Source organism: Mastigoproctus giganteus, chromosome 8, assembly GCF_048544385.1.
Source record: "Mastigoproctus giganteus isolate SK-2022 chromosome 8, ASM4854438v1, whole genome shotgun sequence".
NCBI lineage: Eukaryota > Metazoa > Arthropoda > Arachnida > Uropygi > Thelyphonidae > Mastigoproctus > Mastigoproctus giganteus.
In genome coordinates this window covers 30,544,399-30,560,750 of record NC_143582.1, presented here as the reverse complement: position 1 = coordinate 30,560,750, position 16,352 = coordinate 30,544,399, and the positions used below count along the sequence as shown (strand labels likewise).

Sequence of the window (16,352 nt, the reverse complement as noted above, 5' to 3'; positions counted from 1 at the left end):
TCATGTTGAGGGAAATGGACCATAATCTGCCATGGTGGTTCAGTGTAGGTTGGCAGGTCAACTATTTAGCAGTCACGGGCTTGAACCCTGGTCTAGTCAAAGTGTGTGTGTGTGTTTGCTACTGCACTTTGGTGCACTATGGCCATAGTTGCTGCGATGCTCCTAATAAATCCCTACACCAACAACAAAGCTACTGCACTCCTGCTCATAACCATTCCGCCATGGAAGAACTGTACACTTCCTAACAATTGGCTGATGTAACCATACCTCAAACTATCAGTAGCTAGCAGTAAGTGGGTCTTTATTCTCAGGACAGTCCTAGCAAACTCCTGTTAATTTGTGTCCAGGAAGCATGCAGTTGTTAGTCCTATCGCACAAACCATAAAGACAGCTGCTTTGACCAGTAGGGCCAAACCTGTGCATTTTCAGGTGGTAGATGACTTTCATCAACTGGTGAAATACCACCACTTTGCTTATTGGAGGCTTGAAGTGGTGAAACCCATGTTTAGTCTCTAGAGTAAAGTTTCCGGCATCCCCCTCATCCCATGCACGGTACTAAGTACTATAGGTTTTGAAACTTTTTGTGTTTGGGATTTTCATAAAAAAAAAAACACTAATAGTAGTGACCATATTACTATGAAAGCATAAATATGCAATCAACGTGGATTTTATTTATAAATAATAATATCAATTGTTATTTATAACTCCCTCATTAGCTGCAGAAATCATATGCTAACTATATCATCTAGTGTAATGACACAACTGAACTCTTCTCCTATAGATATAGAGTTGAAGCTGCCACATGCAATAGTTTTGGAAATCAAATATAGATATGTGTGACATTAAAAAAAAATTTCAGCATGGATTCATTTCTTTAATCCCCTCCTAGTTAGCCAGAAACTGCAGAAGTATTGCTGATTTGCAATTTAGTTTTAGGAAGCAAAAAAGGGAAAAAAAGTTCTATTGAAAAAGATTACAACCAGCCATAAGGCACTAATACTGAAGCCTGCTTTGCTGATCGAACATCAGAATTCATTAATCCTCATTCCAGCTACATAAACTTTGATTTGAAAAAATATAAAATAAACCATATGAAAAATATGCACATTTAATTTGTTGAGTAACAAGTTTCAAAAGCATACTGCATTGCTGGGACAAGTGCAGAGAAGGGCAACGAGATCAGTCAGGAGAACAAAGGATTGTTCTTACCACATAAGGCTTAAGTTCTACAAATTGCAGCAGCTGGAGAATAAGGCGCCTCCGTAGCCAGGTGGGAAGGAGCAGCAGTGCGTAGCACACGCTTCTTGATTAGACCGGGGTTTGAGCCCATCACCACCAAATACGGAGGATGTGGAAAGGTCAGAGAATGATCACCACATATCCCGGAGCAAATGGCCTTAGTTGCTAATTCTCCTAAAATCCAAATAACAACAGCTGGAGAATAGGCACCTGCAAGTTGATCTGGTTGAGGTGTATAGGGTCTTGAATGGTTTGAGCAAGCTCAATGCTGATGGGATTCTTCCTCAGACTACAAACCTGGGGGAGCATAAATTCAAATTGTAGGACAAGTTGTAGAATAATGTTTGGAAATTTGCCTTTAGCCAGTGGGTGGTTGATTGCCGGGACAAACTTTTGCAGTGAATAGATAGGTGAAAGTTTTTTTTGTTAATTTTTTTGGCTGATATTGTATAAGCTTGCTTTCTTTCATCATATGCTTATGCTAATAGCATCTTTTAAAAGAGTAAAGTAAATGAGTTTATATAGTATTTTATGTAGTGAAGTGTGACCATTATGCTGAGTTAAACAGCTAACCTTTTTTGCAATATTTTTTAGTATTAGCCATATGGTGCAAGGAAGGTGCATGCTTTTGCTGTATGGTCTAAAAAAGTTGTATTTATGCACTTAGTTGTGGCCTTTAGAATTGAGAAATATGTAATTATTCCCCATATAAGTTTCATACATCTACAAGTCATCTATATAGCTTGGCTTCAAACTTCCACATATGTACTTCCTTTCAAGCTGCACTGCATGAGTATAAGTGTTTGCATACACCTGTAATGTGACTGGTGAAGAGCTGGAGCCTAATTGGCAAAGACGGATCACCAAAGGTTACTGGCTGGTGCTTTTTTTTTTTCTTCTCCTCCCTTTCTTGAGCAGGAGACTGCAAATGTGCACATGCAATGTGGTATGCATGTGACAGAGACAAGAAACATCATGGGTTTATGGAAATAAGCAGTTTGAAGAAAACTGCAATTTAATTGGCACAGGCACATTAAAGATCAATCTGTGGCTGGCAGCTCATAGCATCAATGGCTGAAGATTTCTTCCACTCCAGAACAAATTGCAATGACCAGGAGATTCTGGATGGAGACAGTAGAACACTTCGTCAGCTAATTAGCAGAATGTCAATTTCATATGGCAGTGCTTGCCAAGCTGGTGATTAAATTATATCATAGTGATGTAGATTTCATTTCATTGTATAAGTAGCTAAAGCTGAAATGATTTTTTGCAATTCTTGATTTGAATGGAGTTTAATTTTATCATGAACGTATAACATAGTGGTCACATTTATTATTATGCAATACAGCACATAGTGTACTAGTACTTCCATGGTCTGGTTGGAGAATTTGGGTTTGGGTTTTAGCAACTTAGCCTATAATGCGCCAAGACCAGTTGGAGAATATGGAAACTAGATTTAATTTTTGTATTTACTTAGTTAAAGTTGTGTAGTTATGATATAATCATTCTGCCAGGAGAATGTCTCAAGTTCCATCACCACATGCAGTCTATTTTAGAAGTAGTGGTGATTGAAATAGCGTGTTATAATCAATTCTGATCTCATTTCAGTCAGTCTGATATCTGAATTCACTTTTTTTTTTTCTCCCCTAGTTTACTAAGCCCTCCATTTCTTAGATTGTATATGGTGGGGCAACCTTCAGTTCATTTGTGAGGTGGCAAGACTAAAAATATATCACATGCCAAATTTGCGGTGTTGGAATATTCTCAAATCGTTGCATCTGTATTTATGGGATTGCAAAACCAGTACAAAAAATGTGACACTTGTATAAATATGGTACTGTAAAACTCCATTTGTATACATGTGCACATAATATTCAAGTAAATATATGAAGTACAAGTTTGTATCAATATCATATTTACCTTACTGATATTACTGTTGAACTTAGTGAAATAATAAGGAGTTTACCTCAATATAGTGCGTAGAACACTTCCGTATGGATACCCTCCAGAAATAAAAACGAAAAAAATCGACAACTTACCGGTACATTAGAGTAAAATATAAATAATTAAATAATCAATTTAACACAATTCAAATCAAATTAATGCAATTAAAAAATCTAACGAAAATATTCAAATATTATTTTCATTCCTGTGATCACGACATACAGTCAAAGCATTGTCAGCTTCAGGAAGGAAAATAGTTTTGAATATTTTTGTTAGATTTTTTAATTGTGTTAATTTGATTTTAAATTGATTTGAATTGTGTTAAATTGATTATTTATATTTTACTCTAATGTACCGGTAAGTTGTCGGTTTTTTTTTTTTTTTTTTTTTCCGTTTTAATTTCTGGAAGGTATCATACGAAGTGTTCTACGCACTATATTGAGGTAAACTCCTCTTATTATTTCACTAATATTATTATCAACGTAGAACATTGAATAGTACAACTCTGATTCATACAATCTAATTACTGTTGAACATAAACTGTATGTTTGTGTATGAGGTTTTTTTTTCCCCCTTACTCTTAAGCTTTGAAGATGCTTTTATAACACTTGAATACTTATGAATTTTTCTTTCCTTTATTTTTTAGGGTTTTGACAATGACAGGAACTTAGATGATAGCTTTTCTAGGTAATGTAATGTTTAATTTTCTTTTATACGCACAAAAATGTATTGTATTTCAGAACTCTATTTTTATTATAATTAATGTACACAACAAAATCTAATGGTACGAGAGGTGAAGGTCAAGATGTGGGACTCCTTGTTCTTCTGTTTATTCCTACAGCTACTGTCTATGAAAGGCTGTAAAATGAACTGTTCCTGCTAAGCCATCTCTTTAATTGACCTGCTGAATCAGTTCAGTGCATTTTTGTATGCTTTCCCTGTGTAATAAAGATTAATTTTTTACGCAACAATTATTGCATGCATTCTGTGGGGATTTTGCAAAAGTCTTTCTCTGCCAAGCTGCATTTCTTTTTTTTTTTTATCATTCTCTGATGCATGTTCAATTAAGAAACAATTTAAGTAAGCATACCTGTCCTTTATTGTGAATTTATCCACTCATGATAAGGGACAGGTATGCTTATTTAAACTGTTTTATCTTCGAGTTCAGTGGCTAAACTGCATTTCTATTATTATCGTGAGATATGTGTAATACTCGAGAAATATCATTCTGCCTATATACAACTAATAGAAATTGTAGACATGTATTCTGAAATTATTTAAAATTAAATCCTGCAATTTAAAAATTGATTTGATCTGGTTGGAGAATATGGAAACTAGATTTAAAACTACCTCCTTGTCATACATTAAACATTTTTGTAATAACATAACTCTAGCTAGTACAAAACTAATAAAGCCATTTGATATTAGTTGATAACTGCAAAATCAAGATCTAAGGCAGAGGTCGGCAACCTGCGGCTCTAACTTTTTAGCCCACGTGAAGCACAAATTGAGGATTTGGAGAGGTAAAAGGCTGCCCTTGCAATTCTAGACAGGACTGTGATATATAAGTTGAAAAAGCAAGACCAAACAGTGTTCAATGAATGGTTTGTTGTTTGGTTTTTAGGAGCATTAGCAACTAAGGCTATATTGCCCCAGGGATATGTGGTGCTCATTCCCTGACCTTTCCGCATTCTCCGTATTTGGTGGTCACGGGTTTGAACCCCAGTCTAATCAAGAAGCATGTGCTATGCACTTTCAATGAATGGAGTAGCTTACCGGACACACATAAATTTGAAAATATTTGCATTTGGACTTCTCTGTTTGGTTTGTGTTTCTGCAGGCAAATATTTTCAAACTTTGAACTATATTAAAAATAAATCAAGAAACCATCTGAACAATGAGTTTCTCAGCAAATTACGGCAGACTCACTCAAGAAGTTCAGCAGCACTCAAATTAATTCGTACCTAATTGGATGTTTGTCATGTTTTTCAGTATTAATAAATATTTTTTAATTAGTTTAGAAATGGAGGAATTACCTCTATGATGTGATGTCTTGTAGAACACTTCAGTGCTGATACTCTCCATTTTTGAATAACTAGACAGAAATAATCCCATGCACCACTGAATTGGAGGCCCACGAATCCCAAGCCCAGCCCCAAAATACATTGAATCGCCAACCCTAATCTTTGAGCGAGAGAATACAATGTCCTTATTTTGAAACCAAATAAATAATGAAAATCCATACTTTTAATACTTTAAAAACTAATATTAAAACATTTACTCCTGAAACATTATAAAACTAAAGAATTTTGCCACTTTCCTGAAGTGGATAGGGTCATGATCACAGGAAAGTGAAACTGTGGGTATTGCGGCAGAATTTTATAGCATGGAGATAACTTGCAATCCTGGCACATGCATGTGAAGAACCACGAAACTGAAATGGGATAGGGGCGACATACATTGACTGAATTTTGATGTAATTTAATTTCAAGCATCTCGGAAATTAATACAGTAAACCCCCGCTATTCGCGGTCACTGATTTAATATAAAATGAAACCTAAAAGCGCCCATAAAAAAACATGGGTGTGGCTAAAATTATCTTTCCTGGTCAAAACAGCACTGTGGGTGGGGGGAGAGGGGTGACAAAATCGTGAGCATGGATGTTTCTCACTAATCCTTGTTCAGTATGTGTTATGCACTTGTCATGGAAGGTTTTGTCGTTTTCTTTTAATTTATATGCTTATAAATTTTATCAATTTATAAATTGATATGCTTACAAAAGTGATAAATCTACCGTTTTGCAGTGTAAAACAGACTTTTTCGAGTGTGTTAATGGAAGAGAGTTTATTGTGGACAAGTTCTTTCTAACCCGTACAAAAATATGGCTACGAATAATAAGGGGAATGTGAAAATATCAAAGAAAGTGATGACATTAGCGAATAAAATTGAGTTATTAGGCAATTTCTAATGGTGAAAGTGTCTTCTCAGTGGCAAAACATTATAAAATCAATTAATGAACGGTACGATCAATCAAGAAATCGGAAGAAAAAATCCGCTGTAGTGTCCGTGAAAACGCACTAACTGCTTCAAAAATTTGCTCTGTAACTCGTGATGTTAAATTAGAAAAAAAATGGAAAAGGCTTTAAATCTGTGGATAGAAGACGGAACTCATAATAAAATTCCGTTAAGTTCACTCATTCGTGAAAAGGCAAAACTCGTTAATCAACACTTTAGCGAAACTGGTGATAGCACTGGCTGATAAGTTTTTTAGCTAGCAAATGCGCTGGTTTGAAAGATTTGTTTGAAATTTCTAATAAATATTACATTTAATATTAAATTGTTTCTTATTTTCATTTCGATGCCATATGCTTGCATTTCATTATGTGCTGTCTATGTACATAGTCATATTATGAAGGAACATATAATACATACATAGACAAAATTTTAGGCTAGTTTTTCTTATATATTTCATACTTTGCAATGGAACCCCTTTATTACTATGGGAGCCATAACTCAGTATTCGCATTTTCGGTATTCGCGGCATTTCTCAGGAACATAACCCCCGCGAATAGCAGGGGTTTACTGTAGTTTGGTATAATCATGTTGATGCTGAGAATTTTTGCTTTGTTGAATAGAAAGGTGTGGCCGTCACTGATCACATGGAATGTGAGTTCTGAAGCCAAGGAATGGGGTGGAAGGACATGTTGAATATTGTCTCATCCTTGTATTGAGCTCCTTGTTCGAATTTTTTTTTTTTTTTATTAGAAAAAAATTGGCTCTTCGCTCAAAAGATTGCCAACCCCTGATCTAAGGTAATGGGTCTAAGTTGAGTCTTAAAAGTGCAAATGGAGCTTTCCTATGTAGATCCCAGAAGGGTCATTCATTCTTGGATAATATTTCAGTAAGAATCTATTCTAGTTATTTGAGTTACAACACAGATAAGCAATTGAACTTTGTGTACTGAGTGTAGAATTAAATGAAGAAATGTTTATCTTAGCCCTACATAAAGTCCACTTTGTGGCTAGTGATGGATATTTCCATCAGGCCACCTTAATTAAATCAAACCTAAGGTGCTCATTGCAGTAATCTTGTTGGCAAAATCTGAGAAAAATTCAGTAATACTAAAAGAAACAGCTGCTTCGGCTAAATCAGACTCATTAGTAGACTAGTGTTAGTGACAAATGATGCAAGGAAACAAGCTTGCACAGCAACAGCTGGGGAAGGGGGGGGGAACTGCCCACATCTGTAAATACCCCAAAATTTATATAATCCTCTTGAATCAGTAGGGGGCCTCCCCACTCCTTTCTTTAAATGGTTTCATAAACAGAGTTCAAGCTTATAACTGTTGGGGGAAACTGCTAAGGTCATATGCATTGGAGAAAGTTTTTCAGGTTGGTCCTCTTGCTAATTTTAACATTTACTCAGACTACACCCTTGAGTTTCTACATGGTATGCTATAGATTCCCCCCCCCCCATATTCTGAAGAAATGAGATAGGTATGGCCAAACTTTCTCTTAGATCTTGTGTGTTGCCATTCATGGCCGGCCTACTTGTTTAAAGACTTGTAACAAGAGGAGGAGGAGGATACTTCACATGTAGGACTTACCTCCACGTGATATGATATGAAACCATCCTTTTTCAATTTAAATTTGTCCCCTTATCAAAGAAAGAGTAAGGATGACATCAGCATTTAGTTTACTCAATCCATATAAAGTCTAGCTACATTGTTTCAAGATGCTGCAAAACGTAAACTGAAGTATTTCTTGGTACATGTACCCTTTTTATGCCCCTGACTAATCTTGTTGCTCTTCTTTTGCACCTGTTCCAATAGATCAAATCCTTAAAATGAAGTCCCCCATCCCTAAAAACAGCTGCATGAAAAAATATTTATTCAGTTAATCAGAAATCTGAACAAGATAATCAGTAGTTATGATTCCTACCTTGTGGGCTAATGTGATTCATTGCTTTCCTTCTGATGTTAACATAAGCTAAGTCTTTGCCAGAGAATTTTTAACCTGCCTTAGGTTGCCTAACCCCTTTAGTTACTTGATTGTAGACTAGCTGATATTTATATGTATCCCACACATTTTTCTTCTTTGCCACAAGTCTCATCATTCAGCTGACATCTAACTTAAGTCTAAGACTTGAACAGTATCTCTTAGTTAATATAAAAAGCATAGTAGCTTCTATAGTTACTTTGCAGTTGGCCCACAGAACGGCTTAGATACTATCTGAGACCACTGTAGTAACCACTATGAAAGCAAAAACTGTTTTTGTGCTCAACAGTAGTTACATTGTTATGTAAATCCCACATCAATGCACTGTGATCACTGCTGCCTCGTTGGTCTTTTATCTGCTGATTTTTAATGCATGAACAGTCAGTATTTATAATCAAATCAAGAGTATTGCTTTCTTTTAAAAAAAAAAAAAATACCATGCACATGTCCTACAAAATTTGGAAACATTTAACTACCAACCCACAACCATTCCTGTCAGTACTTACAAAGGTAAAGTCCATTATAAGACATTAGCCCACTTTTTCTGTATGGTTGTTTGTTGTTCTTATTCATTACTAAACGTACCAACTGGGTGGTACTACACTCAGGGAAGTGGAAAGTGAAAGACCTGGGGCTAACTGTGCAGCCAAATATGAAGTTCGCTGACAGTGCAGACGGGCTGCCAGGGCAGGTCATGGAGTCTTGTCAATGATATATAGGAATTTTGCTAGCAGGAACAGGGAGGTGATAATCCCATTGTTACAAGGCAGTGGTCAGGCCACACCTAGAGTACTGTGTACAGGTCTGGGGGCCTCATTTTAGGAAGCATGTAGAGTTGCTAGAATTGAGTACGAAGAAGGGCAACATTAGTGATTGGAACAAAGGGGTGCTCTTACCAAGAAAGCTTAAATTCTGCAAATTGCAGCACCTGGAGAGTAGGCAGGCACCTGCTAGGTGATCTGATTGAGGTGTATAAGGCCTTGAATGGGTTGAGCAAGCTGCATGCTGATGGGATTCTTAGTCTTGCTCAGACTAAGAACCTGAGGGGGGCACAGTTTCAAATTGAGGGAAGATGGATGTGCAGCAATTTGCCTTTAGCCAGTGGGTAGTTGATTGGTGGAACAGACTTCCATCTTTTGTTGTGGAAGCTAATAGCCTAAATAAATTTAAGGCTGAACTGGACAGGCATTTGGAACGAGTGGAGGGATGAGATGGGAGGGTTTTTTTTTTTTCTGTGCTGATGCTGCATGAGCTTGCTTTCTTGCATTGTATGCCTCTACTAATGCTAATTTCACAAATACGTGTGGTTTCATTGATGTCCATTTCCATCTGGACTATCAAACCCCACGTACCTTTTCTGACAGAATCCCAGTTAACAGTTGATTCAACCACTGCTCATCTCAGTTGTCTGAATTATTCACTGTATGAGTCCTTTCACTTCAAAGGTTGGTACTTGTACATATGTCCATTCTGATGTTCCCTGTCAGAGACTTAATAATTTGGAATCTCCTCTTTTCAATCTTTTGTGGCTTAAAATCTCTATCACATTCTGTCAAATTTGTCTATTGCCTCTATCATTCTCCCAGTTCCACTAATCATTTGGAACTGTGACTTACTTTTTCCTAAAAGTGAGGTAATTTTCCTTGGTGATTTTAATGTTCACAACTCCAGCTAGCTTCTGTTTTATAGCCATATGGTCGAGATGCTGCAGCTTTTGTAATTATTAATGACCTTGCACACACTTACCTACCAGAATACCAGACAATCTAACCATGCACCAGCATGCTTGATTTTTTTTTTTTTTTTTGAACTCACAAATAATGCTTCTAAGTACACTGTCAAGGTGAGTGGCCTCTAGGCACCTTAGATCATGACTTTGTGATGGTCTCTTCTCTTCTCTGATGGAACCTTTCTCTTGCAACCTTGTGGTGTTTGCCATTACAAGAATGCAGAATGGGGTGGATCTGCAAGATTTTTCTTTTTTACCCTGGTCTGATTACTCTTTCAAAACTTCTGATGTCAACATTCACACAGAGTGTCAGTGAAATTATTTTCACTCTTCCTTTATCCAAACCTTGGTTTTCCAATAAATATGCTGAGGCTGTTCCAGATAAGAATGTGGCATGTCAAAATTGGCTTGTTTCCAAATCTTCAGTTTCCTTTTCTGCCTACACCAAAGCTCATAATTGTAAAGCAGTTATTAATCAGTCCAAACTAGATTGCAAACAGGCTAAGAGTAGAAAACTTGCTTCTTGTGCAAATGGTAGCCGAGCATTCTGGTCTCTTACCAAAGCTATTGGCCGCAACTTTTGCTCACCTTTTGCTTTTATCCGCTTGAAATAAGAGGTTGGATTCCCATCCTTGTGCATACTATGATTAAATAAATGATTCATTTAAATGACAAAGAATGATGGGAAATTAGCTGATATAGATGTCACTACCTGACTCCATGGCTGAAAGTTTCAAATTCCATTTATGAAAATTTGATTGGTAATTGGATCTTTAAAAGATTCATTTGGAGATTATTTCTGCCTATATAATATTTGCCATATTAATTTATAGGTTATGTTCTGTATTGCAACAATGAGTTTACTATTTTGTAACGTGTCACTTTTAATACTGTTTTATGGTCATAAGGCCTTGTGCCCAAGATGGTATCTGTTCCTAATCTAGTTGTCATTTTTCCAATATAAATAGCAACTAAATCCTGATAAAATCTTATCCCTCCTGAACATTGTATGCAACTTGTAGCATGAAATGACAACAGGAATGTCAGTCTTTGAACTTGCATAATTCTGCAAAAACAGGTGCAAACCATAGCCAGTTGTACATTTCTTGGATGCAGTTAATCCTAGTGAGGATTTTAACGTGTTCTTACTTCTTGAATAACTTGAGTTATTGCATTGCAATTGTCTACTCCTAAAAACTTCAAATATATAATGAAGTTCATATTGTGAATTGTGTGTTACAAACCAAGCTTCTGACTCATTGCCACAACAAAAAAACATAACCCACAAACTGATAAGGCAGATATTGTTCTCATCACAAATTCTGCTTTAAAATGATTTTTGAATCATTACATAACTATCCCCAAATGAATCTTTTATTGAATATCTGATTAGCAATTGAACTTTCACAGGTAGAATTTGAAATGAGTTCATTTTAGTTGTGCCATTAGCAACATCTATACCAGGTGATTTTCCAACTTTTTTTTTTTTCATTTAAATATTTAGTTACAGACACAATAGGGAAGAGAATCCAGAAGCTCTGTTTGACCTACTTGCTTTTGAACATTAACTTTTTTGGTAGAATCAATCTACCCCTTCATAGAGAGAGAGAGTAAGTTTTTATTTTCCCACATTTTTACAATGAACCAAACAGAAAAGAGGTGAGTTTAGTAAAATAGGAGCAAAAAATTGTTAGTAATAGCATAGCTCAGTGCATAATTGAGAAACAGTTACATCACAAATTTAATATTTGTTTCAGATTAGCACATTCCAGATCTCATCCAATGTTCAACACCACCCTGAAACCTGAAGATATTCAAGATCTCGAACAATTTGTACAAAGCCAAGAGAAGTCTCACGATAGGGACCATTTTTTCAGTGATCAAATGGATGATCTCTTGTCACTCTAGTAGCTTGATACAGTAGTGCTTGTATGGTCATTATTCCTGTACTGACATTGTCACTTGGAAGATGTTTAAGGCACTGCTATACAGTTTGTGGATTTTCACCACAACGCTGACATGTATGAATGAATGAATCTCAATAAGGTTGTGGTTTTTCTGAAATCTGATGAACAGCAACCCCCCCTTCCTTGTATCCATTTACTACATATGTTATTTCTACATGTTTTTTTTGGAATGTTGTTTAGCATAAAAAAAATAAAACATATCATGCAGTAAACTTGTTAAATTTTAATATTTGTTACAAGTTTTAATTATTAAAGCAGAACATAACTGTTCTCATGTGTTGTAACATTTGGTCCTAAATTTTTAAACTTCATTTTCCTGGAACTATTTGTTTTATTCTCTGTTTTAAGAAACTCCACTGCCAGTTTCTGCAGGAGAAAAAAAATAAGTGTAGCAAGAACATGACGCCTTTGGGACCAATGGAACACTGGTTCATACAAATAGCATGCAACTTCTAATTTCTCAGTAAAATGGATTATAAATATCCTCTTGGCAATTGATAGTGCATAAATTTAAAACATGATTAGGGCATCAGGACCCCCTTATGTATTTTGCAAGATCTGATTAAGTTCAGAAGTGGGTAAGTGTTGCTTGTTGTAGGGAAGGGGCATAAAATTGTTAGTATGTAAGAATTACTTTTATATTTGGCCATTGAGTTCTGTAGTTTGGTATAATGCTAATTGATGAATATTTATCTTCATATCAGTTAGCATGCAGTGTACTTGATTTGCATTCCTTAAATTAAGGAATGCAATTTTTTTTTTTTTAAGCCTTAAGAAAAATATGCCACTTTTAACATGGGAAAAATTTATCATTGCATGCAAAAGCATGCTTAGTTTGAAATAACTGTTCAGCTGCAACATTAGCATGGTGATTGTTAGTGACTAAGTCAAACACTTAAAGTGCAGTAGGGGTGCTAGTTCACGCTTGTTACAAATTTCCTTTAACACTAATTGTTTATTGGACTATTTTTATGTGTGCAGAAATATTTTTCCTGTTGCCCTAAAAATTATGGCTCTAATTTGATAAAGGCAATTAATATTTGCAGTATTTGGATTGAAATGGAAAGTTTGTTATTGTTAAATTTTAAATTTCCCCAAAGCCATATGTTGTAAAAGTTTGTTAAAGAGGAAAGTTCGTGCAGTGCTGTTTACCTTGACCAGAAACTGTATGCTCAAGTGCAGTCAGTATTATCTGCATTCTTTTTCAAAATGCTCTTTAATCTTATTAGTTGTCTTGCTAAGCATCTTACTATAAATAATTGCTTTTTTGCTGCAAATTTCTTAATAACTATATGCTCTCTCAGCCTTTTTGCTGAATTTATTCCCTTTCCTTGTTATTATATTGTGGCTTTTTAAATTTCTTTTCACTGTTACATTTGTAAGAAATATTTTATAATTTCTCTATGAATCTAGATTTAAAATTTTGGATAGTTTTTTTTTTTGAAAGAATGAAATTTTGTAAGACTAATCTACTATGAATTTGGCTGAAATAAAATTTGATTTTGGATATGAATTACAGAGAATGCATTGAAGTGAACAAAATGAGGCTGTAATCAATGTTTTACTCTGAAATTGGTCAAATTAAACAGGCTAAAATATTTGCATTTTTGAGTTTATTTTAGGAACAAAATTTTAAACTATTTAATGCAAAGAGCAACAATACAGCATTGCAAATTACTTAATTTACACTACATTGAAAGAGCAATAAACAACTTTAGCCCTTACAAAAATACACCAAGCTTTCTGAGATAGAAAACAGATAAATTTAATTTTTATTAGTTTTGTTTTCAGGTACCAACTGTTGCTGCATTTAGCAACATGCTTCAAAAGTGTTTAATTTTAAGCCTTAGTGGCTGAAATGATTGTCTCTGCTGCATCTAGCACTATTGAAAGTTGGTGGCTTTGTGAAATAAAATAGTTATTTTACAAATACAGATCTTCAAAAACACTAGCTGTAAACAGTTTGGGTGTACTTTCATAACCACTTGTAAAGTTATTTCTTTGAATCTCAGTGTAACATCAGAACAAACAACATATTCCTTTGTATTAAATGAATTTTCCATATTTAATTTAACAGGAGGAGATATTTATCTGCTCACTACTCAGGGCACTAACATCCAACCTCTGAATTAGAGCCATAATTGAAACTTATGGCAAGGTTGAAACTTATAGGGCAAGCAAGAACATTTGTCAGTAATGTTACTCAAGATTTGTTTGAAAATTTAAAGTTATGGGTGTGTAGGTAGTTATGTCTACTGGATATTCACAAACAAAATGCATGGCTAATTTTCCATACACAGCACTAAAACCGGTATCATATTTTTTAGTATTATGACAGTAATGAAAATATGCAGAGTTGGCTTTGCATGACCAAACACAATGAAGTGGCCCAGCTAACTATCGTAGGGCAATTGCTAGCTGTTACAGGTACTGATACTCACCGAAAGAAACAAGAAACTGTGCCATGCATTTGTAAAAAGCAACCAGGCCATGGTGTTATGGGTTGAGGACTGTTTTCATGGCATTCCCTAGGTCCTCTGATTACCATTTCTCTCAACATGAATTGTTGAGGAGGCTTTCATCCTGCAGTGGGTTGATAATGGCTGCAGTTTACTTTTTTCTTTACCTTTCCATTAAATCCTTAGCATCTTTAAATGGGATCAAGCCACACTGTTTCCAGTCTTTTTGTCAGGTAATAGGAACACTTTTGTATCACTGTCAAATAACCTCAATTCTTCATGGTGACTCTCCAAGCCACCAGACCTGCCAGGTTACTAACTGGATTCAGGAATGTGACAATGAATTCTGTTCTCGTTGCTGTCCAACTCACCCAATTTGAGCATGTTTGGGACCTACTTGAAAAGGACAGCTGGTACTGTAACCACCCATCTGACAATGTGCAAGCATCAGATGGACACATTGTAGAATGCATGGGCAAGAACACACTACACCCTGTGGCATCCCTGCTATACTGGAAAACAAAATTAAAACTTTTCACAGTCAGTCTGTAAAAATCTTTACATGTTGGTTTTTATATATATCACATGTTTATCAAGCAAAACAATTTCACTTACTGTTTGGTGCTTAAGCTTTGGCCATTGTTCAAGATGAGTTTCAAGCAGGTGGCCTGGGCAGTTCAAATAGTATCTTGCACTGTAGTTCATTTTTTCTAAACATAATTCAAACTCAATGACTAAAGAAGAAATGGCACAAATGTAAATAAGTGATAAAAGAGAAGCAGTATGCAACTTGAAATAAAAATACATTTGTCCTGACTTCTCACAAAAAAAGTAAAAGGTGTTTTTTTTTTCCCCCCATTTTTGGCATATAAGGTTAATTACAGAGATTAGGCATCATAACAGAAAAAATCAGTGCCTACATTGGGCTCTTTTTTCCACAGTGGTGGTTAACATATCAAAAAGAATCTTCAGACAAGCAACAACTTTAATATACGCTATTGGAGCTGGAATTACCGCGGCTGCTGGCACCAGACTTGCCCTCCAATAGATCCTCGTTAAAGGATTTAGAGTGTACTCATTCCAATTACGAGGCCTCAATAGAGTCCCGTATTGTTATTTTTCGTCACTACCTCCCCGTGCCGGGAGTGGGTAATTTGCGCGCCTGCTGCCTTCCTTGGATGTGGTAGCCGTTTCTCAGGCTCCCTCTCATTTCACTTTTTTTTTTTTTTCATTTGTGAAAACAGTTATGAACAAAATTTGTAACACAAAAATAAAGATAATACAATCAACTGTAATAGCAAAAACAATGATCCTATTATATTAACTCATTCAAAAGTTGCTTGGACCAAAACAAAATCCACACAAAATTTGACTTAGGTTGTGGGTAGGACATCATTGTTGTAGGATATAAATTCTGGGTAAGAAAACCAGGTATAGTTTGCCTTATCCCCTCCCCAGGGATAGAAAATTATGCAAACAGTTCAGAACGATGGTGTCTGAATGTAATGTTACAGAAGTTGGATATTCTGACGCATAGGTTATTATAGCATATGTCATTTATTCTTTAATAGTGCAAAGCAGTGCATTATTGATTATCAGTTAATTTTCTTAGCTTGTACTAATTAAATTTGGACTAAAACAGACTACTCATCTGCAAGATGAGTGCAATTTTTTGTTAATGCTCTTGCCTTTGCATAAGCCAAGTGATCAGGAACAGGAGTGTAGTAGCACATGCTTCTTGAGTAGACCTGGATCCAGGCCCCTGACTGCTAAATATGGTTGATCTGCCAACCCACACTGGACCAGCATAGCAGATTATGGTCCATTTCCTTCAACATGAATTGTGGAGGAGGCTTCCCTCCTACAGTGGGTTGATAATGGCTGCAGTTTACTTTTTTTTTTTTACCTTTGCATTAAATCCTTAGCACCTTTAAATGAGATCAAGCCACACAGTTTCCAGGGTTAATGCACATCATATGAGTGACAAAGCAATTTTGTTTGTCTGTTATTTAAAAAG

General features: G+C 35.7%; 1 protein-coding gene across 1 annotated transcript in view; it reads left to right on the top strand.

Annotated features, from left to right (window-relative positions):
• The window catches only part of LOC150081408 (low density lipoprotein receptor adapter protein 1-B-like), a 51,114-nt gene extending 37,946 nt beyond the window's left edge, over nt 1-13,168 (top strand). Inside the window, exons 6-7 of the mRNA XM_090379281.1 lie at nt 3,830-3,870; nt 11,667-13,168. Of these exons, the coding sequence (XP_090235407.1) occupies nt 3,830-3,870; nt 11,667-11,817 (192 nt within the window). The 3' untranslated portion in view covers nt 11,818-13,168. The remainder of the gene's footprint in view (nt 1-3,829; nt 3,871-11,666) is intronic.
• The last annotated feature ends 3,184 nt before the right edge of the window (nt 13,169-16,352 follow it).